The sequence below is a fragment of the Babylonia areolata genome, chromosome 29 (genome assembly GCF_041734735.1).
Source record: "Babylonia areolata isolate BAREFJ2019XMU chromosome 29, ASM4173473v1, whole genome shotgun sequence".
Classification (NCBI taxonomy): Eukaryota; Metazoa; Mollusca; class Gastropoda; order Neogastropoda; family Buccinidae; genus Babylonia; species Babylonia areolata.
The window spans coordinates 23,498,414-23,523,528 of NC_134904.1; the positions used below are offsets into that span (position 1 = coordinate 23,498,414).

General features: G+C 44.3%; 1 protein-coding gene across 1 annotated transcript in view; it reads right to left on the bottom strand.

Moving 5' to 3' along the window:
* The window catches only part of LOC143274617 (ribosomal protein S6 kinase beta-2-like), a 240,211-nt gene that overhangs the window by 71,362 nt on the left and 143,734 nt on the right, over positions 1–25,115 (bottom strand). The window contains 3 exon segments of the mRNA XM_076578486.1: positions 8,544–8,621; positions 21,506–21,568; positions 22,357–22,422. Of these exon segments, the coding sequence (XP_076434601.1) occupies positions 8,544–8,621; positions 21,506–21,568; positions 22,357–22,422 (207 nt within the window).

Below are 25,115 nucleotides of genomic sequence, written 5' to 3' on the forward strand. Positions count from 1 at the left end.
GCACTATTTAACTACATCTCCATAGAGTTAACCGGATCATTGTGCTGGCTCTTAGTTATGAAGCAAATTAATAAAATAACTGATGGTAGAACTTGTTTAGGGTTCGACCTTGCAGTCTGACCTTATCTGAATATTGGGGATGGAAAATTCCACAACCTATAAACAAATCAAAACAATCGACCCTCGGACAATGCAAATGTCCGCCATGGTGGAAGCGCAACACGGGATCAGTTTCGCCGATAACGGTAGGCAGTTCTCCAAATGAATACACACTCGCACACAAGTAAATAAACAAACAATGGATTGAAAGATTAATGGCTTGTCTTTATTTTCATTATGTTTTATTTAAAAGGAAATTTTCTATCTAAAATTACGTTTAAATAACATACTTACCGTGACCCAACTAGTGCAGACTCCGGCAGGGGTCTGACATTCCTGTCCTGTGCAAACTATCCGCCCATGCGGAGCAGACGAAACTACGGCCGATAACCTCCCGTAAGTAGGTAACCTCCCCTTTGTCCCGCTGGTTATCGCCCTCTTTTGACGGCAATATGCCATCACCAGCGCAGCAAGCAGGAAGAACAAGAAGCGGGGAGGACGGGAGGGTCTTAAATTTGGGTCACGGTAAGTATGTTATTTAAACGTAATTTTAGATAGAAAATTTCCTTTTAATTACACATACTTAACCGTGACCCAACTAGTGCAGAATAGCGCGACAAGGTGGAGGGCTCGCCTGTTCTACTGTCTGTGAGCTGTGATGGTCTGTTGTGCAGCTACCACAGAAGCGATGGCTCTTGCGCCATCAACCCGCAGGCGTGCGACATCTCTCTGGTAGAAGTCGATGAGCCATTATCCCTTAGGCGATAGGTGTCCCTCAAGTAGAATTTGACGAAAGTAGAGTGTACTGTGTTGCCTAAGGACATTAGTGCGGGTAAAGAAGACAGAGGTCCACAGCTGTATTGTGGGGGAGGTCTGTGGACCACAGCTGAGCAGATGAGCGCGGATGAGCGTCAATGCAAGGAGGTGCGCATGTGGTTTGATCTGATGATTCCACAACGGATGTGGGCCGATAGTGGAAGTGGTTTTTGTGTTTGAAGGAAACTGTGGCACGAGACAGAGGTAGGTCACCGTGTTGGGCCTGCCTCAGGCATGACAGCCAGATCTGTGGAGCTCCTCCATGCGAGCTGACAGGCGATGGGCACCCCCCCCCCCCCTGGCCCCCCCCCTTTTTTGACGTTGTCAAAAAATGACAGCACTGGTATGTTGCCTATGCATAGGATGGCAGACATTTGGCAACAAAAGACTTGATGTCCCTGGTGTCTCTGGGACAGGGTTGTGTAATTGCCCAGGTAGGTACCATCACGAAGGGGCATACGGAAGGCTTGGTGGCTTCCCTGCCTGAGTGTGGCCTGTTGGAGTAACCTGCAGAAAGTTGTCGGCAGTCAATGGCTGGGTTGGATCAGGCTGTGGAAGTGCATTTCATGTGCCCACAGGTCACTGAGTCTCATTCAGTGATGGAATTCCCAAATGGAAGAGGGTTTCCATGGGGAAAATTTTTGCTGAAGGTTCTTTAGTGAGAAAGGGGACCGGATCCATGACAGGCCTCTGGCTGTGTGTGGTGCGCACTGAGTCTGGGATGGAGCGGGGCGGGGCAGGGAGGTAAGTGGCTCAAGATGTGTTGTACTGGCTATTGACATCAAGGCACTGATCTGACATACGTTTTTAGTATGGCCAACTGCAAGGTGAGAGCTGTATTATCAGTGGTTTCTTAATTGCAAAGGGAAATCATTTGCAGCTTAGTCTTTCATGAATGACTATGTCTCTCAGACTAGAAGTCAAATTGCACTGGGACTTAGTGCTGTAGCCTTAGGCCTAAGTAGCCTTTGGGAACCTTCCCAATTATGAGTCCTAAGGCCCTCTTGATTGAGGGACCGGGGATGCAACTTGGGCAAAACACTCTCTACTATAAATTGTATAATCGAATTCCAGCCCGAATAGACTGGACAGCAGATGCCTCCTCTGCTGTTCTGATGGAGACTGTCGTACTCGACTGATTATCATATACTGTTCCTAGGAGGACACCAATCAGCATGGGTAAACCAGGAAACAGCTGCTGTGTGCTTCAGGGACGAAGGTGTTCACCATGCAGATTATGTTGCAATGTAAGGAAGCCGGAAAGAGTTGACGGGGTCTTGTGGTGCAACCGTGTGTCAGAAAGACATGGTGCTTGCTTCCGAAGTGACAACAAAGTCATTCTGACAGGCCCTTGACCGAAGGCTGGGGCTCCATGATGGGATAGCCTGCCTAGGCTAGAAACCTCTGGAAGTGTCTCATTGGAAAGACAGTGCTTGAGGAGGAATGGCCATCTGTAACCACAGCAGTGGTTGTGTGTAGAGGCCGAAAGGATCGGGCAGGGAAGACTAAGTGCAGAAAGTGCTTTCAAACGCCAATTGTTTGAGACGTTGATGCTGGATTTGTGTTCAAGCAAGGTGATGGGGTGAACTGATGTGCTTGAATGCGGCATCTGCCGTGCTGGTATGAGTGGGCAGAAAGGTACACCCCTGTGGCTAATGGACGGTTCGTTGTGCTTTGTGGGACGCATCCGTCCTCGTCAATATGCCTTTCTCCCAAATGTAGAGGAAAACAATTATGACCCAGGCCTTCTGCTACTAGAGAGGAGTAGAAGAGATGGGCTGAGGGTGATTGTCTCCTGCCCAGTGGGCAGTTTTTGGGTCCGCTAAAACTTGTAAGGCAAGATAGACACCTCTTCATGGGAAGGCTGGCTAGGATGTAGGGCCTGTGTGGAGCTTTTGTCACAATCACAGTGGTGCAAACCAAGGGTTGTTGTAGGCAAGGGGAGAAAGAAGGGATGCCTTACAAACTTGGAAGGAATGAATGAAAGGCATGTGTGTCCAGAGTGGCACCTCTAAGTTGGACTGCCTCACCCTTCCTTGTGCATCTCCAGCCTTATGGGTGATTGTTGCAGGCAAATGAGTTGGGTTGCCTTGTCCGTCCTTGCACCAAGAGAGGCATTCTTAGCCCTGTGGGTGTGAAGGGGGTATGTGTGGATCCCTAAGGACCAGCCACTACTGAAATGTGAAGGAGCATACATTCAGGCGTGAATGAGGCTATTATTATTTTATTTTATTTTTGTGAGTGCAGTCGTCCTCCAAAAGCAAGGTAGGGATGAATTTATGAAAATGAATACATATATGTGCCAAGGGAATAAAAACTTCCATCAGCTCAAGTGATGATGTCAGAAGTATGCCAATGACAAGAGATCGAGACACAAGAAATAAGCGGCTGTATAAGCATACGTGTAGCGTGCACCGATATACCCAAGTCAGTGGGTAAGTGTGCATAATCATCAATGGAAAGGAATCTGTCCATGCACCTACATATGAGATGTACATACGCACATGAATAAAGTGCCAGTACGTAGAGGCAGAGAGTTCTGGGCATTGTGAACAGAAGGCCGCAAATGCAAGTGTGCCTATATTGCTATGTAGGGAATCTCAATGAACAGATGTCAATGAATTGAGATAGAAATATAATTGTACATGTTAATATGAAAGTCGTCTGAACCTATCCCATAAGCACATACACATGTGTATACCGATGGATAAGTACGCATCTATACGTGAAAGCAGAAATGCGTATGAATGTAGCAATATATCTCATATATATGTATATATGTGTGTGTGTATATATATATGTGTATATATATATATATATATACATATATATGTATATATATTTTTTTTTTTTTTTTTTTTTTTTTTTTTAAATATGTATAGATTTTTCTATATATATTTCGTGATTGTTGCTTGTGATAATAAATCAAATGGATAGAAGGGGAAATATTGTGATGCATTTCCTGTAGCCAATAGCCTGAGAAACAGCAAGAAAAGTGCAGTTGCTATGCAAAGATGTGTAAAGTCCCTGACTGGGCATGAGGACCCAATGAGAAACCGAAAGAAAACATCGTTGGTGGACAGCACGGGGGGCAGGAGTGATGTGCTGTGTCGGCGAAACTAACCACAGCTTCGAGCGCCTAGGTTACAAATGTGGAGTTGCCTCCCTTGGCGCCGAAAATCATCGAAAAGGAATGTGTCTTTAGAACACATATCCCCCTTGTGCGACGTGTCCTCGCTGAACAGGGAGGAGTGTCATGTTGTGTGTGAGAGTCCGTGGTTCGATGCCACCGTAACCGACACAGGTGAAAACGAGCGCAAGGGGAATAATTATAATGCCCCTTAGTGCCGTGGGCATCCCAACCCGAATCGGTTGCCATCGGACGTGAGACGGTCAGGGCATGTGGCATGACGGCGCCGTAATCCAGTGTTATGGGCGTCGTGGGCTAGGGGGTGACAAGTCCGTCGGCTTGCCGTGGGATGTGCATCCCCCTGTTGCTGAACGGCGGTCCAATCTCGCGAATAGCTCCTGCGAGAGGACCGACGTTCAGTTGTCAGTTGTGTGTTGACGGATAAAGTGATAGACAAGATCGGCCCGAGCACTGCCGAGAGGCAGGATCGAGTTATTAATACATTTAAGAATTATCTTGATATTCATTGTGAAAACTTTAAATACAAAACTCATTTACATATTTTCTGATTTTTCAAGCACTGCGCACTCAATGTTGAAAAATGCAACAGACATACGTGGGGACTCTCTTTTTCTTTCCCACTTCAAGCGGGTAAAAGGCCTTGTCAGGCTTGCACGCCTTGATATTGATATATATGATATGATATAAGAGGTACTCCAACGTGGAAGTGCCAATATTAGTCTGGGAAACAGCAGAGTTAGGCAATGGGGCAGAAGAATCCAACACTGCCGAAGTTCCAATGGGGCGTGCACGTATCTGCTCTGTGGGCGCAAGGCGCGGCACCGGAAGGCAGAGTGGTGCATAATTGCTGCAGCAAGTTTAGCGATGAGTTGCTGATTGTTTGGTTGAGTAGCTTGCTGAGACACCATTAGTGGATGGGAAACAGCAGCACTTGGCGGTGTGGCAGATGGGGTCATCACCGCATAACTTGGTAGGACCGTGCACACACTCGCACTGAAGGCGAGGAGCAGTGCCGGTGCAAGGGAAATAACTGCGGCAGTCACCGGCAAGGGTGCCGAAGCAGGGGTTGCCTCCCTTGGATCGGGTGATCCGGACAAGGGGGTGGTGCACGCGTATGGGCAAGCGTGTCCCCTAGTGGTCCACCTTCCTCCCTACACCAGGGGAGGGCATCCCTACACGCCTCGGTCGCTACTGGATCCGAGACGGTCGAGGCAAGCCGCGTGGGGGGTCGCGTGATCCGATGTCACGGCCGCCACCACAGACGCATCGCACATAGGGCCCAGTCTAACGTGCGGATCCAAGACAAGCTGCCTTTTTTTTTTTTTTTTTCTTTCCCCCAAGGGATTGTGGCCATTCCATTGGTGCAACTGTGGGTATGGTAAAGAGATAGAGGAGATCGACTCGTACACTGCCGACTGGCAGGGCCGAGAAAACGCGGATCGCGTCGAGTGAGTTCGCGGATCGATAAAAATGACATGAAAGGTAACACTGACCTGAGTGTGTGACCACAAACCTCTAGAAATCACCAGAGGAGGTGGCGGAGGTCTGGAGTCGACCGGAGGGAGCGGAGGAAGTGGAGAAGGCGGCGGGTTGGCGTTGTTTAGAGGGCCAGGAGTAGAGGGCCCAGAGTGTCAGCGAATCGATTGCGATCGCGCCTTAATTTTAGCACGATTCCCCAATCGAGCTACATAATTATGTGACCTGGTTGGAGACATAATTTGACCACAAACAAGAACGCCAGAGAATCGACAGACAGACAGAAAATACGAAAAAACTTAGCCGTATGAAGAGCACAGGTACAGGAGTCATGATGGCTGCCGGAAAAAGAGGGCGATAACCAGCGGGACAAAGGGGAGGTTACCTACTTCCGGGAGGTTATCGGCCGTAGTTTCGTCTGCTCCGCATGGGCGGATAGTTTGCACAGGACAGGAATGTCAGACCCCTGCCGGAGTCTGCACTAGTTGGGTCACGGTTAAGTATGTGTAATTAAACAAGATTTATACACAATTTCACACAAAAATCATCAAGTGAAAAGTGACAAATTTCAGCTGGCTACCGGCTTTCCCGCAGCCTGTGTTAGCGGGTGCCGGTACCTAATTATAGACAGGTTTTGTGATGGAAAAGGATCTCTCTTGTCTGATGACTGGTTTGAAAACAAAGGTGACTGACAATGACAATGACAAAGATTGACAACGACAGTGACAAAACTGACAGCCTTTCTGATGGTAATTCAGTCCATCTATCCAATCAGACAGCATTTTTGAACAAGTGGCTATGACTGACAGAATACATGCAGTGAGCGTTGGAAGAAGGGGAGGAGAGGGAGAGGAGTGAATAAGATGATAGGTCGAATGCCAGCCAGAGTTCATGAAGGGGGCATGACTTTTAGGAATGAGTGTGCTCACATTTCAATGCAGACTGTTGAATCGACAACCGACAATGCTCCACGATTTTCACGAAACGCAGGGTTGAACTTGCACTGGATGTGAAACACGTGCTTTTTGTTTTTCACGGTTTATTTTGGCTGAATCAGATGGTTGACTTGTTTGAAGAGGTGGCAAGCCGGATGCACAGCAGACACTTTAATCGGCCCATGTGCAGCTTGAAAGGAGTGAATGTCATCAAAGAACTTCACCCTCTCACTTGCAAACGCTCTTTGCTGTCAAAAAGCTTGCCAGCTCAATTTCTGAGACAGTGATTGACCTTTTACATTGACTTTACCCACCTTTGTCAATATTGGGACAGTCATTTACTTACATGTCTGCACAAGCTGTGATTTGTTTTTATAAACTTATAGCCTGTTTCAATTTCTTCTACAGATATAATCTGACAATAGGCATGCTATTTCTAGCTGTTATTTTGTTTCTTTTCCTTATGGATGTTATTATGTAGAGGAGGAAATAAGACTTTTTTGTTGCACAAAAATCATCTCGACTTTACATGCCTGAACAGTTATCTACAATCAACCTAACTGGGGAAAAAAGCCCAGAAGCAAAATCTACACTCATTTTCCTTCACAAAAACGTTTGCTTTCTTTCTGTATCACCCATAGCTTTTGTGCTAGATTTTTTTGTGATTTATTACCCCCAAATCCTCAAAATTCCCTGGCAATGGGAGAGCAGTGTTCTTTTTTTACAAAATTCTCTGGCACTGAACTGGTTAAACATTTTTTTTTTAAATATCAACAAGCAAGGTGAAATACAACGTTCAATTAAGAAAACTTGAACAACAAGCCTGAGCTTATATCATGCTCGTTCATGTGTAACAAGCAATATACAAACGCGATGGCGAAAATACACACATTATTTGATAATGAAAAGAAAGCTGAAGTGCACGACAAAAAAAAAAAAAAAAACCCACCAAAAACCATCTACTATTACTACAACTATCACTGACAACAACAACAACATTAATAATAATACAGCCATTTCAGACGAAGGACCCCAATCGGGGCCTTAGTTTTGAATTTTTGGAGTGGCACCTACTTTACATAAAGATGTTATAAGGTAGGAATATCTTAACTGACCTTTCCACCCTCCACTTCTACCAATAAACAGCCCGACAGCAAAATGGAGAACCTGTGGGCCTTGCGACCTGGGATAGTCTCATGAGAGAGCATCGTCCCAACCTCATGGGTCTGGCAATAGCAGGGTGGTGTGCGATGCATAGTGATAGGGACAAGTCAATCCCAAGTATTATGGCGAGGCCATAAGAACAGGAAAGGAACAAAGAAGAGCATGATGAACTGGACGATACAAAATATCAAATTAGATGTCAAGAATTGAGGCAATCAATATCAATCAATGATATGAATTCTGAGATGAAAAATGTCCCAGAAAACTGCATCAAACAACAAACATGCAAGAAAATTACATTTCTAATGCATAAAAGGCTGGAAATGACAGAGCAACATAATACTGCACTTATCTCAGGAATGGTGGCCATTGTCAATGAGTGATCAGCTCCAGCCAAAATGGCATCTGACTGGCTAGCAGACGGCAGAGTAACAGCACGTCGTCTTATCACTGAATTGCTGCCATATTTTGGCTAAGAGGAGCAAACTAATGGGCCTGGTTTGCATCAGTTTGACAAGGTACAGTATCTGCCACCAAACGCAAAATTAGGAATATTTTCCATAGAGTCCACAAAGCTGCAAACTGAGGTACAATCTTCAATATTTTAATATGTACTTACCTGGCAGGTCAATCAGTTCTCATGGTTTCAATTTTGATTTTCTATTGTTTATTTTTTGTCATTTTTTCCCTAACGCTTACAAATGATCCATCTCAGGGGAGGTGGGGGGTGGGAGAAACTTGCTGTCCTGTGTGAGTTATAGTTACTACATAGCACAGACACCAAAATAATGGAAACTCAATATTACTGTGAAACTTTCAGCCCAATGCACTGTCTATTTGTACATGGATTGCAGCACTCAGCCCAATGCACTACCTTATTGTACATGAATTGTAGCACTCACCACATTAGGTCTGAATGGTGGCTCTGCCTTTCTCAAAGCCAGCATCTCCCAGCAGGTGTTTCTGAAAAAGCTGTGTTCCTAGACAAGAGAAAGGAACACATTTGTCAGACATGAAGAATTCAACAACAAGTGTTGATATAAAAGGTACATTCTTGATGAGAAGAAAAGAGAGAGAGTGTTTTCTTTTCCGCAGCAAAGCTTACAGAGATCTCAGCAGCTTTATCTTTTACTTTACTAATAAAGCGATACACTCCCCCTGAAATTTAGATGGAACCACCTTTTCATTTAAAGCACCCTGTGTAGATATAACTGACTTTGCAAAGAAGAAAATGCTCAAACAAAACAAAACAAAAAAAATGCAGCAACAATCTGATTGAGACTTAAAAACTGTATGTCTAGAATATCCCAATGCACTTGCAAACTTGGTCTGCTTGGGTAACTTATTTCCCCCACAACTGCTTCAAACGTCCATCTGCAGTGCAGCTTTTCTTGAAATTCTAAAAACTGCCAGCAATCGTTCATATCTTTCAAAGACTGCCATGGTTAAGACTGGTCTCCTCTGCTGTTACCTTGTATCTGGATTTTTACAATTCGGTACTTGTGGGTCTTCCAGCTGATCAGATTTGTCATTTGCAGAAAGTTCAGAACAGTGCAGCTAAACTTGTAATGCGGAAATCAAAGCATGAGCGTGTGACACCTTTGCTCAAAGAGCTGCATTGGTTTCCAAATGAATACTGCATTCAGTTCAAAACTGCCTCACTCGTGTACTGCTTTTTTGACAGTACACACCCACAATATCTCTCTTCTTCACTCACAACTTATCAGTCTTCCCAGTCACTTTGATCTTCTGCTGAATGGTTACTTTGGGTTCACCAATCATTTAGTCTTTCAGCCCGAACTGTCTGGAACTCACTGCCTGCTGACCTGCGAAAGGTCCCTTCCCTGGACTCTTTCAAGTCCCAGCTGAAAACTTATCTTTTTTGGCTCGCATTTGAGTAACAGTTTAGTCTAATTCACTGTTATATGAGGGATGTACTACTTTTACCCAGTATTGTGTGTGTATGTGTGGGTGGAGGTGCTCGTGTGTGTGTGTGTGTGTGTGTGTGTGTGTATGTTTGTGTGTGCATGTGTGTGCTGTTCATGATACGTGGACGGTGACTGTTTCTTCGTGGGTTTGATTCTTTTTCTTGATGGTTTTTGCTTCTCTTTTGTAACACATAATTTGTGGAGCGCCATGAGTGATTGTTATTTGAATTTTCTTGAGAATTGTTGACTCCTTCTTGTTAATGTTATATTTAATTTGTAAAGCACGATGACCCTGTCTGTGAGGAAACAGCGCTTATTATCATCATTATTATTTTCTGCATACTTTTTTGTTGCAGCCATCTCTGTTGTGCTGTTCCATGCCCATCTAAAATCAGGTTCAATGTCCTATCAACGCAGCAACATCCTGCATGCAATGAATCAAGTTTTCATCTGGGTGCAGTGGTCGAATGGTTAGAGTGCTGGATTATCATCCAAGTTTCCTGAGTTTGATCTTGATCCCCAGTTTCAGCACATCTGGCAGGTTAAGGGTGGAGATTTTTCCTATCTCCCAGACAACATGATGTGCAGACCTTCTAGTGCCTGAACCCCTCCATGTGTATATACATGCAGAAGAAGAAATATGCAAGTTAAAGATCCTGTAATCCATGTCAGCGTTCAGTAGATTATGGACAAGAATATACCAAGCATACACACCCCTGAAAACAGAGTGTGGCTGTCTACACAGCAGGGTTATAAAAAAAAACAAAAAAAAACACAAAAAAGCCATACAAGTAAAACATTAAATGTCTGTGTGAGTGTGTGCGTGACTGAAAACTGACTAAATTACACAGGAAATAAATGATGAGCACCCAAAGGCAACTCTTTGTCAGCTCTACCAGGTAGGCAACCTGTTGTGAAACTGACTCCATGTTTGTAAAATGCTTAGAAGCTGCAGTTCCCATTAGAGAAGTTTCAAGACATAGCCAGACAGACATGTGGCCTTTCATGCCCTGCTCTCATGGTGACCTCAGTTTCGATACCCCTCCACTTCCATGCTTGGGGTGGGTCCTGTCAATGTCGTCAGTGTCGGCGGATTCATGGGGGGGCTGTTGTTTGAGGGACGTGGTGGCGGTCTCCACTCTGGGAGAGACGCTCACTCAGTCTGGCTCCGCGACTAAGCCATTATTGTCGTTAGTAGGGGGCTTAGTAGGTGGTGTCCTAAGTACGTTAAAACAGAACAGGCACCACTGAACACCACCGAAGTGACTCAGCAGCAGTGCAGGGTCTCCTCTGGTGTGTGGCCTCCAGGCGACCTAACATCGATGGTTCCCTGTGGACTGCCGACGCTGGAACTGCGACGGACGAACCCGGGTGTGGCCGTGTATGGGGGAATCTAAATGAGCGGCGTGGGAGTAATGCCACTGAAACGGCGCAGATTATGGGGCAGCAAAAAAAAAAAGAAAAAAAAAGAAAAAAGACATAGCCAGACAGAGACTGCTGGAACCTGCAAACTTCCCCAGGAAAATGTCTTCTCAAGTTCCTGAGGACCAAAGCCAAGGGCATGGGTACCATGAAGGGTATCATAAAGGTGGTTATAAATGCTCTATAAAGAACCTCTGTCACTGAGCGGCAGAAGAAGACCAAGTGAGGGTCTAAGACTTCTCAAAAGCCTCCATGATCATCTTTATTAAGTGTAATGCAACTTCCTGTGCATAGCTGAGCCAAGTGTTTTAGCCAAGAACACAGCTTGATCATTACTCACTTTGGAACTGTACACAATGTACAACTACAACTTTTCTCCATGGTTAAGAGAACAAAACAACAATTTCTGCGCATGGGTTTAACTTTTGTTGACAAGGGAATATGACACATATATGTTAGTCAAAGAAACCACAAGAATTGTGACTCAAAGGCCACTCCTGACAAAACTGCACTTTGGGGGAGAGTGGAATAACTCAAGAAGTGCGACTCCTAAAAGGGTAAAGATTTCACTCAAACATAATGAAATAATTCCAACAAGATCCCTGTATAAAGTAATTTGGAAAAGAGTGATACTAGTGTATTAAAACAAGAAAACCAGACTATTTAACATTATTTCATATACCTTACTTATGACAGAAGCCTTACTTATAATTGAATAAATGATACTTTATTTCTGGCTATTTGAATGGAAAATACCTCACTGAAAAAGAAAACATATATATGTACTGGGTTTTTTTTATAAATGATTGTTTAGGGTTTTGTGGACTGGTAGCTTTTTTTACAACCAACTTTGTTAACTTGAGTCACCCCCCACACCCCAAAGGACCAGTCCACATTCATCCAACCTCAGGGATGTGACAGGGACTGTGACAATGTCCAGTCATCCAACCTCAGGGATGTGACAGGGACTGTGACAATGTCCAGTCATCCAACCTCACGGATGTGACAGGTACTGAAACAGGGACTGTGACAATGTCCACATCCATCCAACATCAGTGATGTGACAGGGACTGTGACAATGTCCACATTCATCCAACCTCAGGGATGTGACAGGGACTGTGACAATGTCCACATTCATCCAACCTCAGGGATGTGACAGGGACTGTGACAATGTCCACATTCATCCAACCTCAGGGATGTGACAGGGACTGTGACAATGTCCAGTCATCCAACCTCACGGATGTGACAGGTACTGAAACAGGGACTGTGACAATGTCCACATCCATCCAACATCAGTGATGTGACAGGGACTGTGACAATGTCCACATTCATCCAACCTCAGGGATGTGACAGGGACTGTGACAATGTCCACATTCATCCAACCTCAGGGATGTGACAGGGACTGTGACAATGTCCACATTCATCCAACCTCAGGGATGTCACAGGTACTGTGACCATGTCCACAGTTATCTAACCTCATGGATTAATTATATAGCGCCTTGGTCGGAGAGCAAGCTCTAAGCACTTGACAAACTCGGGTCATTTGCACAACAGGCTGCCTACCTGGGTAGAGCCGACTGATGGCTGCCATTGGGCGCTCATCATTTGTTTCCTATGTCATTCAATCAGATTTCAGGCACACACACAAACACACTCAGACATGTAACATTAAACCTGCATGACCATTTTGTTTATTTACCCATCATGTAGGCAGCCACACTCCGTTTTCAAGGGTGTGCATGCTCGGTATGTTCTTGTTTCCATAAACCACCGAATGCTATGCTGACTTTAATGTGCAGATTTGATCTTCTGCATTTGTATACACACGAAGAGGGTCAGTCACTAGCAGGTCTGCACATATGTTGACCTGGGAGATCGGAAAAATCTCCACCCTTTACCCTCCAGGTTACACAGATTTGAACCTGGGACTCTCAGATTGAAAGTCCAATGCTTTTTATCACTTGGCTATTGTGCAGAGCTTCCATTGCTCAGAGCAGATTTCAGGGCGGGGGGGAACTGTCCTTGTCATCACAGAAATAAATCTTGATCAGTGAAAAAAAATGTATAGTGATGGAAGTTGCATCTTGTAAGATAGGAAGTTAGGAAATGCATGCACACAGACACCTCCAAAATGGACATCTAACATGGATTCTGGAAAGTCACAAACTCATTATCATTAATATCATTAATTTTTCTCTGTGTGTGTCGGTCTGTCTACTTGTCTCTTTCATTCTCCCTCACCCTCTTTTAATATGTACTCTCTCTCATACTTGTTATAGCCTATAGGGTTGTCTCACTTGAGCTTGTTTGAGCCTCAATGCAAAGAGGTGCACATGTGGATTGATCTGATGATTCTACATCGGTTGTGGGCTGATTGGGAAAGTGATACCTGTGTTTGAAGGAAACTGTGGCATGAGAATGAGGTAGCCCACCATGATGGACTTGCCTTAGGTATGACAGCCAGATCTGTAGAGCTCCTCCATGCGAGCTGACAGGTGATGGGCGCTCCCCACCCCCCACTTTTTTTGTTGCTGCCAAAAAACAGAACTGGCATGTTGCATGCATAGAATGGCGGACATTTGGCAACAAGAGACTTGAGGTCCCTGGTGTCTCTGGGACAAGGCTGTGTAATTGCCCAGGCAGGTACCATCATGAAGGGGCAGACAGAAGACTTGGTGGCTTCTCTGCCTGAGTGTGGCATGTTGGAGCAACCTGCAGAAAGTTGTTGGCAGTCCAATGGCTGGGTTGGATCAGGCTGTGGGAGTGCACTTCATGTGCCTCCAGGCCATTGAGTCTCATTCTGTGGTGGAATTCCTAATGGAAGAGGGTTTCCATGGGGAAAATTTTCATTGAAGGAACCTTAGTGAGAAAGGGGACCAGATCCATGACAGGCCTCTGGCTCTGTGTGGTACGCACTAAGTCTGGGATGGAACCGGGCGGGGGTAGGGAGAAAGGTGGCTTTAGATGTGTTGTACTGGCCATTTACATCAAATCAATGATCTGACATACATTTACAGTATGGCCAACAGCAAAGTGAGAGCTGTATTATCAGTGGTTTCTTAATTGCAAAGGGAAATCGTTTGCAGCTTTGTCTTTCATGAAGGACTATGTCTCTCACACTAGAAGTCAAATTGCACTGGGACTTAGTGCTGTAGACTTGGGCCTAACTAGCCATTGGGATCCGCCCTAATGATGAGTCCTAAGGCCCTCTTGATCGAGGGACCGGGGATGCAACTTGGGCAAAATACTCTCTACTATAATTGTATAATCGAATTCCAGCCTGGATAGTCAGGACAGCAGTTACCTCCTCTGCTGTTCTGATGGTCATTGGCGTACATGACTGATTATCATATACTGGTCCTCGGAGGACACCAATCAGCATAGGTAAATCAGGAAACAGCTGCTGTGTGCTTGACGTCCATCATGCAGGTTCTGCTGAAATGTACGGAAGCCGGATGGATGTGACAGGGTCTCGTGCAGCAACCGTGTGTCTGAAAGACATGGTGCTTGCTTCCAAAGTGACAACAAAGTCATCTTCTGACAGGCCCTTGACTGAAGACTGGGGCTCCATGATGGGATAGCCTGCCTAGGCTAGAAACCCCTTGCAGTGTCTCATTGAGAAAGACAGTGCTTGAGAAGGAATGCCCATCTGTAACCACAGCAGTGGTTGTGTGTTGAAGCTGAAAGGGTTAGGCAGGTAAGACCATGTGCAGAAAGTGCTTTCCAACGCCAATTATTTGAGAGGTCAATGCTGGATCTCTGTTCAAGCAGGGCGATGGGCCGAACTAATGGGCTTGAAAGCGGCATCTGCCGTGCTGGCATGAGTGGGCAGAAAAGTTTGCCCCTGTGGCTTGTGAACGATTCATTGTGCTTTGTGAGACACATCCGCCCTCATCAATATGCCTTTGAATATAGAGGAAAACAATTATTACCCAGGCCTTCTGCTATTAGTGAGGAGTGGAAGGGATGGACTCAGAGTGGAACAAGTCTGATTGTCTCCTGCCCAGTGGGCAGTTTTTGGGCCTGCTAAAACTTGGAAGGCAAAGACATACACCCCTTCATGGGAGGGCTGGCTAGGATGTAGGGCCCGTGTGGAGCTGTTGTCACAACCACAGTGGTGCAAACCAAGGGTTGTTGTAGGCAAGGGGGGGAAGAAGGGATGCCTTACAAACCTGGAAGGAATGAAAGGCATGTGTGTCCGGAGTGGCACCCCTAAGTTGGACTGCCTCATCCCTCCTTGTACCAAGTTAGGGCATCTCTAGCCCTGTGGGAGAGGAGGAAGTGTATGTAGGACCCTTGGGGCCAGATACAGCAAAATGTGGATGTGGCCAGGAGCATATGTTCAAGCTTGCACGAGACAGTTGTGTCTCTGAATGTAGTAGTCCTCCAAAATGGAGTGAGGAAACTGTATAAAGATGTGTACAAATATGTACATCGGATGTACGTAGACGTCAATGAGATTGGCTCCTTGCACAGCAATATATGTCTGCAAGTGCGGGGGGGTTTGGGGGGGGGGGGGGGGGTGAAGAGCCCAAACAGTTGAGTGGGACATAGCCTGAGAAACAGAGGAAGAAAAACAAAAGTTGTCTGTAGTACATAACAATGTACGAACACAAATCGAAAATCATACACAGAGATACAGTAGAAATTAAGATAAACACAAGTGCATATCAATATAAAAACTTGTGCATACTCACACATGCACGCACTGCACACACACACACACGCACACACAAACACTCACACGTTTGAACAGAAGCCGCATATTACATGTGGATGGGTCTGATGGCTAGATCTTCAGGTAGATGGTTGTTGATTGCAAAATTCTAGTTATCAGACTGGATTTGTTCGAGAGACAGGGCATTGACTGTTTTCAGGAAAAAGCTATTGGCGAAGCAATTGGTTTTTGTCCTTATACTTCAGTCTAATATCATCATCTTAGATGAACAAACTATAAATAAACAAGAAAGGCAAGGCCTTCAAGACTCACTTGTGATACACTTTAAAAAAAAATCCAAGTTTTTATGTATTGAGTATAATGCATTTACTGTTATATTTATATTTTTTTGTATTCTCTAAACTTAGCACTTTGATCTGATATTCGACCCAACAAAGGATCTGTCATTATTATCATTTTTTGTTCAAACAGGAACTTCTTTTGCTAAGCATGGAAGTTTTATTTATTGCAAACGTTTTGGTGTAGATAGCAGAACAAGGGAAATTACTCTGCTGGGGAACTTAGTTTGCTTTAAACTGATCTTTCTCATCTTAAACATTACATTTTGAAATTATACTCAATACATAAAAAGCTTGGATTTTTTTTAAAAAAGTGCATCACAAGTGAGTCTTGAAGGCCTTGCCTCTCTTGTTTCAAAATGTAATGTTTAAGATGAGAAAGATCAGTTTAAAGCAAATTAACTCCACTAGCATTACAGAGTAATTTCCCTTTTTTACTATCTGCACCAAAACGTTTGCAAAATAAATAAAACTTCCATGCTTAGCAAAAGAAGTTCCTGTTTGAACAAAAAATGATAATAATGACTGCTCTAGCTGTTGGGTCAGAATATCAGATCAAAGTGCCAAGTTTACAGAATACAAAAAATATAAATATAACAGTAAATGCAGTTTGCATATAATTAGGCTTCATTCTTTATGTTTTTGTGCCAATCCCAGAAGCGCAATATTGTTTTAAACAAGATGACTGGAAAGAACTGGATTTTTCCTATTTTTATGCCAAATTTGGTGTCAACTGACAAAGTAGTTGCAGAGAAAATGTCAATGTTAAAGTTTACCACGGACACACAGACACACACACAGACAACCAAACACCGGGTTAAAACATAGACTCACTTTGTTTACACAAGTGAGTCAATAAACGAACTTCTGTACTGTCGACCAGAGGGGAGCACCTTGAAAATCCCAAAAGCTGGATGTGATTCATCCTGACTGATTGATTTTGCTTTTTTGAGTATCTGCTTATAATATATGTCTTCTAGAGAAGGTAGATCAGCCCCGGTGATCTTGGTGGCAGTTTTTACGATTCTGTTAAGGGCTGCGACTTCTCCCTAGGAAATGTTTCCGTACCAAACAGTAATAGTGAAGGTTAACACGCTTTCAATGCCTGCTCAGTAGAAATCAACCATGATTTCTTTTTTAATTCCGAACTTTTTGAGGCGCCGAAGAAAGTACAGGCGCTGTTGTGCTTCCTTAACAATTTTTTCCGTATTGTTCTCCCGTTTCAAATCGTTGGAAATGATCAGTCTGATTAATTTAAATTCGCTGATGATCTCTACTTGCTTGTCTTTAATGACAAGTGGTGAGGGGTCAGATCTGGTCTTCCTGAAATCTAAAATTAATTCTTTGGTTTTTGATATGTTGAGTTCTAACTTGTTTTGATTACACCAGCTGACAAGTTCTTGTACTTCTTCCCTATATTTTGACTCATCACTGTAATCAGCCCTTCTAGAGTAGTATCATCGGCAAACTTGACCATGGTGTTACATTCATTACGAGTTGCAGTTACCCGTCTCACCAGTCCTGCAAGGGAGCGGTGGGAGTGCCGGTTTAGTCGCCGGCACCCAGACCCTGAACAGGTTGTACTGGATTACAGGTTACCAGTAGCAGATCTAATGACCTGACCTGACAATACTACTTGATGGTACTATTGTGTTGCACGCAGAGCTGTAGTCAATAAAAAGGATCCTAGCATAACTGTTAGGATTTTCGAGATGTCTGAGAACGTGGTAGAGACCTATGCTAATGGCATCTTCAACTGATCTGTTGGCTCTGTAGGCAAACTGAAAGGGATTAAAAGTTGGAGGAATGCAGGTTTTTAGGAGGAATGCAAGTTTTTAATGAAATGAGTTTTGTGTTTTAATTTTTGAAAGTAAGTGCCAACACAACTTTTCTAAGTATTCACGGTGTCTGCTGGTCAATTGTGATCGCGCCTTATTATGAGCTTAATCGCCCAATCAGGCCAAGTAGTTTTTTGACCTGTTGTGATTCATCAGCAGACACAAAACGAGAGCACAAAAGAATTGGTAGACAGACAGAAGATACAAAAAAACTTAGCCATATGCAGAGCACAGGAGCAGGAGTCAAGATGGCTGCCGGAAAAAGAGGGCACTAGTCAGGGATGCAAAGGGGAGGTAACCTACTTCAGGAGGTTGAAATGAAATGAAGTTATGGTGCTTAGAGCCTCGCCGACCACTAAGACCATCTCAAGGCTATCGCCGCGTTAATAACAACTACAAGGATAAAAAAACAAACAATTAAAACGAGTCAACACTTCAAACTTTCCACTCCAAAGTTTAAAAAAACTTCCATAGTTTAAAACCTTCAAATCTGGTTAAAAGTGTTCACTTCTTTTAAGAAGTCCATCAGCGCCCACGGAGGGACATCACGAAACAAAGTCTTCAAAGAAACCGCCGTGTAATGTTTGTGTCTAACGTCATGCAGATCCCAACAGTCAAGGAGCACGTGTTTCACGGTGAGAGGCTCATCAAAGGGAATACATCGAGGGGCCTCTTCCCCCTTCAACAAGTAAGAATGAGTATAAAAAATAAAAAAAAGTGTACCCCGCACGCAGTCTGCACAGCACAGACTCCTCCTTTCTGTTCTTCACCCCTGAAGGGAGGGTCTCTTTTAGGTCTGGACGGATCTGGAAGAGCTTGTTGTCCGTCTGGGTGTTCCACTCCTCTTGCCAAAGATCCTTAACATAAGTGTTCACCTTCCACTTCATGTCTGTGTATGGTACAAAGGATCTGGATAATTCTTTCTTTACAGCGTTCCTGGCCAGCAGATCTGCCCTTTCGTTACCACGAATGCCAACATGTCCGGGAACCCAGGTCAACACAACCTCGTATCCTTTCTTCGTTGCGAGAGTAAAAGCTTCATAAAATTCCAGCAGTTTGGGATGAGTGATATTCCTGCAGGCCATCGCCTCTAGGGCTGACAAGGAGTCGGAAAAGATCATGAATCTCTTTTGCTTCGAAGAGAGAACCATTTTTACCGCTGCAACCCTCCCCTCCTTGAGTTTTGGAGGTACGGGGGGTTTCTGGCCACTCCCGCCAGCCCGAGGGCCAGGCAGACGAAAGGCGGGACGAGGGGGGCCGGGGGGGGGGGGACAGGAGGCGGACACCATGCCTCCGCCCGAGGCTTTCCGCTCCCGCCCAGAAGCCCCTGAGGACCGCCGTATAGGATGGGAAGGGGTGGACACAGCGCCTCCACCCAAGGCCAACGGTTCTATCAAGGTAGGTACGTCATCCGTCTGCGTCCCTGTGGATGTCGTCTGGACCATCCTGGGTCTGACGACAGAGGCGTAAGACGCCTTAGGCAATGCGGCCTCCACTTGCTTTCGTGCCTCAAAGAAAGAAATTTTCTTCTCCGTCTTCACCTTCTGGATTTGTTTTTCTTTTTTCCAGGCGGGGCAGTCCTTCGATGAGGACGGGTGGCCGCCTCCTCAGTTCGCACAATGGGCTAGACTGACGCGTTCACCCTGGTGCGCCGCCTTTGAACAGGTGCCACACGCCTTTTCCTCCTTGCAGCGGTCCCACACATGTCCGAATTTCTGGCATTTGAAACATCTTAGAGGGGACGGCACGTACAGGCTTACGTTCACCAGCAGGTATGTCCTTGGGGACATTCGGGCAGCAGAAGGTTAGGAAAAATGTGTTGGTCAGGACTCTGTCCGACCCCTTCCTTACTGTCACCCTATAAACATCGGTCACTCCCTGAGAGAACAGCTCGCTCTTGATCTCTGCTTCAGACACTCCTCTCAACTCCGGGCATCTGATGACCCCCTTTGAACAGTTGAGACCTTTGTGAGGGGAAACCCTCACCGCCCTATCCACAAAAGTGGTCGCCTTGAGCAGAAGCTGTGTCTGCCTTTTAGACTGTCTCCACCAAAAATGCTCTGCTCCTCAGCCTCTTGATAGATTTCAGTGATCCCGCCAGACACTGGAAGCCCTTCTGGCAGGGTTCCCAGGTGGTGGGCATGAAGCCAAAAAAGGACCTTTAAAGGACTTTATAAGGACCTCAAATCAGTTTAAAAGGACCTTTGCCGACATGACTTTACAGTACACCCCAATCTATTTGACATGCAGAACAGCAGACACTTACCTCTCATAAACGGAAGAACAGCTAATCCCATTTGACTGTCGTATTTAGTCTTTGCAATTCACGTCACTGTAGGCTAGGCCTAAGCAAAGCAGCAGCAGCAGGCGTGACTCACAGCCACTGTACCACGCTTCGCGTCTGCCACCGAGCAGAAAGCGCACTACTGTTAGGGCCTAGGCCTATAGGCTGTATCCTCCTACAGTAAGTACTGAGTTTCAGACGATCGCGTCGGCATCTTTCAACGCGCTTTGCAACTTGCGGTTTTGGTTTTGAAGGTGTTTCAGTTTCGTTCTCAAGTCTCTTTCTCTTCATAAAACAGGACTTAACAGTACCTTTCAAAAATTAAAAGGACCTCCTGATGAGTTAAAAGGACCAACTTGCTGAATCAAAGCACTTAAAAGGCCTTTTGACCAAAATCCAATTCCTAAGGACTTAAAAGGACTTGAAAGGACCCTACGAACCTTGTCTGGATAGCGAAGGGGCTGAGAGCCGACAAGGGCTTGTCGTCATCAGCACCCTCCACCACAAGCCACGACGGCCAAAATCCAGAGGTCTCACCGACCTCTGAATCATGTCCGAGTCGTCTGTTCCTGGTCTCCTTTTGCCAAGTTTAGGGGGGGGGGGTTGTTTGGAAGTCATGGTTTATTAATTGCATATTCATCCCTCCCTTACCCACCCACCATGGGGTCCAACTTAGGGGCCAGGGTCAAGGGAACACCAGCTTGACCCCTTCCAGGTTTCGGGAGGGATATACGACTAACAGCTTAGCTCCAACGTGTTCCCCCCCGATCATGCCCAGCTCCCAGGGACAGAGAACCGAGCACTACGGGGGTTATCCTCGCTAGCCTCCAAACTGCCAGTCTGGACCCAGCCCCACGAAGGGGTAGCTCACTGACACACACGGGCCAATGTATGCCGCCTGTCTTAGGAGAGGTCCGAGCCAAAGGGATGTGTTGAGAGCAGCGTGCTCTCTCAATCCCCAGGATCTCATTCCCCTCCATCACAGGTCGCGCCGCACGGCAAACATGGCGGGTCTGAAGAAGGCCACAGAGAAAAAAGAATGTGGAAAAGAAGGCTTGATGGGGAGCTGAGGACAGAAAAGAGGTGGTAAAAAGAAGAATAGAGAATAGCGAAAGGGACAGTGGGTTACGTTTAGACTTCAGGAGGTTATCGGCCGTAGCTACTTTCATTTTCTCCGCATAGGCGGGTAGTAGTTTGCACAGGACAGGAATCAGACTCTGCCGGAGTCTGCACTAGTGGGTCACGGTTAAGTATGTGTAATTAAAAAGCATTTTATGTTCATTCCTATACCCTCTCAAAATAAAATTTTATACTGTGTTTTTCTCATCCCACACCAGCACACAAATAACTCTGTGTGTTTATATAAAAAGACCAACCTTTATTGGTGTACTGTCGTCAGGGCCACCACCCAACCTTTCAGCAGGATTCTTCTTCAGCAGCTTCGGAAAAAGAAAAATTCTATCAAACATAAAACCAGCATCTACCCTGATCTCTCTGCAAAATGTTTACAAATATAAATAAAAAACAAGCAAACAGAAATGCAGTCCAGAATTGGGTGTTATGTCAATCTTATTTGGTGCCCTGGCTTCAAAAGTATGTCACATCAGTACAACTCCAGTGACACATCATAAAGCATCATGGATACCAAAGTGGAGAACTGATGCATAAATCTAAAACCAGTCTGCTACTATGACACGCACATTTTCTGTCAGACATCAATGTCAGCAGCCACATGGAGACTTACTGAAGAGACATGGTGGTCTCCACCCCAGAAGAGAGGATCACTCAGTCTGGCTCTGCCATAATCCATTAATTCATCACCAGAGGTGGATGGCTCTGCCATAATCTATTAATTCATCACCAGAGGTGGATGTCCAAATCCAGGATTACTGAATGTTCTTTGTCAACTTGTTTATTTTCTTAACAGAAAATTTTCTTATTGTGTATCTTTAATCCTGGAATAAAATTACATACAAATAGTGGAAATACGCTACGCTGAGAACAAACCTGTGTTCATTATTACAACTGTACACTTTCACACCAGAACAACAAAAACTGTAGAAATATTGCAATAGAGGCTACAATACATTATTTCATTCCAATTTCTGCACACACAAAAAGAATCTTATTAAGGCAAATGATGCACACGACAGAGTGAGATAGGTTGGCATCTCTATCAAAATGCACTGGGAGCAAAATGAAAGAATATCAAAAACATAAACCTTACCTTCTTGATCAGACTCCGCGCTTCATTGGTGAGATATGGTGGCAAGTTCAGTTTTCCTTTGAGGATCTAAACAAAGTAAAAACAAAAACAAAAAAAACAACAACAAAAAACAGCCACAAAAAACAAATGCACAACAACAACAAAACCAAAACAAGGCTTTGCATAAATAAGCCAAGAGAAATTCATTAGCATTATGGTTGTCTTGGAATCTGAGGATGACAATACACTGTGCCATCAATGGTTGATGTCACTGGCAGACATGCATGTGGCTTAGGACACTGAAGCTCAAGTGATGTACAACCTTTAACTATTCTAGAATGTGTGGCCATGCTAGGTGCTACAGCATTTTGGATTGGTCAATTCTTTATTTGTTTCTTCTATGCCAGCTACTGAGTCAGAGTAAAGAATAGTAATTTTATCTCAAAAGGACACACAAATATAATTCTAGAATGCTGCATTCATAAATTAAAAAATACTGATTTGAGTTGTTCCAATACAAATCAGGATGAGCAGGTCTAAAAATACAATATATCTTAAAATTCAAGATTAATCCTAACTGTAGACCCAAATAGAAAATGGCAAAATTTAGTTTCAAAGAAGTAAACAATGGATAACTCTGAAACGTTCTGGTGGTTATTAACAAGTCAACAGGATTCTTTTAATGGTAAGTATTAACACGTTTTTCTATGGTTTGTGTAAGATCAGGCATCAGAGTACTCCAGGGACCAATCGTCTGAAGAAGGCATGGGTCCAGGGGCCGTCTAGGCCCCAGTGGGGTAAAGGGGCAATGCCCCTTTGGGGAGTGCAGGGGGACAAAGCCCCCCTGAAGCTGAAGAGAACTTTAAAATTTGACAGTATTTTTAGACCTCTCCTGGGAGCATTTTACTCTCTCTCTCTCTCTCGCGAGAAAGACACACACACACTTCTCAATTACAGAGAGAGAAAGAAACAGAGACAGACAGAGACAAAGGCACCGAATAACACAGAGACAGACAAAATTAAGTCTATTAGAGAGAGAGAGACAGAGAGAGTAGGGGATGGAGAATGGTAAGATCTATGTGCACATGCGCTTTTTTAATTTAAAAATTTAATTATTTTTTATATTAACATCATTTAAGTTAGAAAAAAAACCCATCAGACATGTGGTGGAGGGAGGGGGGGGGGATATGTGTGTGTTAGTGAGTGAGAGTGTGTGTTTGTGTTTGTGTGCGTGCCAGCCTGCACTCACCCACACACACACACACACACAGAGCCACAGTCACATAAATGGTGAAAACCCCGAAGGTGATGTCATGCAAGAAAGAAAACATGGCAACATGAAAACCAAGACAACAGCTATAGTGACTGTACCACATCATGAAAACCAACACAACAGCTATAGTGACTACCACATCATGAAAACCAAGACAACAGCTATAGTGACTGTACCACATCATGAAAACCAACACAACAGCTATAGTGACTACCACATCATGAAAACCAAGACAACAGCTATAGTGACTGTACCACATCATGAAAACCAACACAACAGCTATAGTGACTACCACATCATGAAAACCAAGACAACAGCTATAGTGACTGTACCACATCCAAATCAGCTGAAGAGACATTGGTGGCACTGGCACTTGAAAAAACAGCAACACTGTTTTTATCATTCCAGACACCAATTGCAGCAATGTTTCTGTTGTGTTGCACTTGCTACATTAATCGTGTGTGTGTGTGTGTGTGTGTGTGTGTGCACGCGCATGTGCATGGGGGGGTGTATCTGTATGTGTGTGTGCGCGTGCGCATGTGCAGATGTATCTGTATATAAGCACGCGCGGATATATCTGTGTGTGAAAGCGCTGTGTTCGTTCTTTAGTTTTGCGTCTTTTCACTGTCAGTGACATTAGATGATTAAAAAAAAAAGAAAGAAAAAAAAAGGGGGTGGTGGTAGAGGTGGGAAAGGGGTATGGGTGGGGGGAAGGGGGGAGGGGAGAAGGAAGAGGAAAACATAAAAGGTAGAAACTACCAAAGAATGCATAACTAACATGCAATTACGTTTAACAGTAATAATTCAATAATGATAACAATAATCAGAAACTATTAACGCAATTCTGAAGTACATTAAAGGAATGTAGAAACAGGGCTATGAACTAATGCCTGTGAAAGTTTGACCAAATGAACCTTGCCAGAAATAACTTTCCAAAAATAATCTGCAGAACAGTCTTTGAAATACTTGGGTAAGAAGGTACGTAACTGCTGACAGTTAAACAATGAAGCAAGCTGAACTGCATACCCCAGATGCATGTAACATTTTTTACTATACTTTGTCTTCAGCGCATTAAGTTTTATACGGAAGAAAGTAAAGGTTATTAATCTTGTATAGCAAACTGATGGATTTGGTATCATTTCTTTAATAATATTCTGGGGGAATAATGTCCCTTTATGTTTTATAAACTTTTCCTTCCATCGTTTATGAAATCGACCCCATGCTCATTTTTCTAACAAAGTGTATGCCTCTTTTACAGAAAGACGGACATGTATTTTTGTTGATTTTTTTCCGAATCTTGTGCTCCTCTTTTAGGTGGTTTATCAGCAGTTTCATAGCCATGAATGCCCACATGAGAAGGCACCCAACAAAAACTGACCTCAGTCCCTTTAATCCTCAAACAATGTACCAAATGATTTGCCTCAATAACTAAGTCGGGTCTTGTTTCAAGGCTAAATAATTATAGAGCATAAAGCACTGATTTGGAATCAACAAAGAATGCTATTTT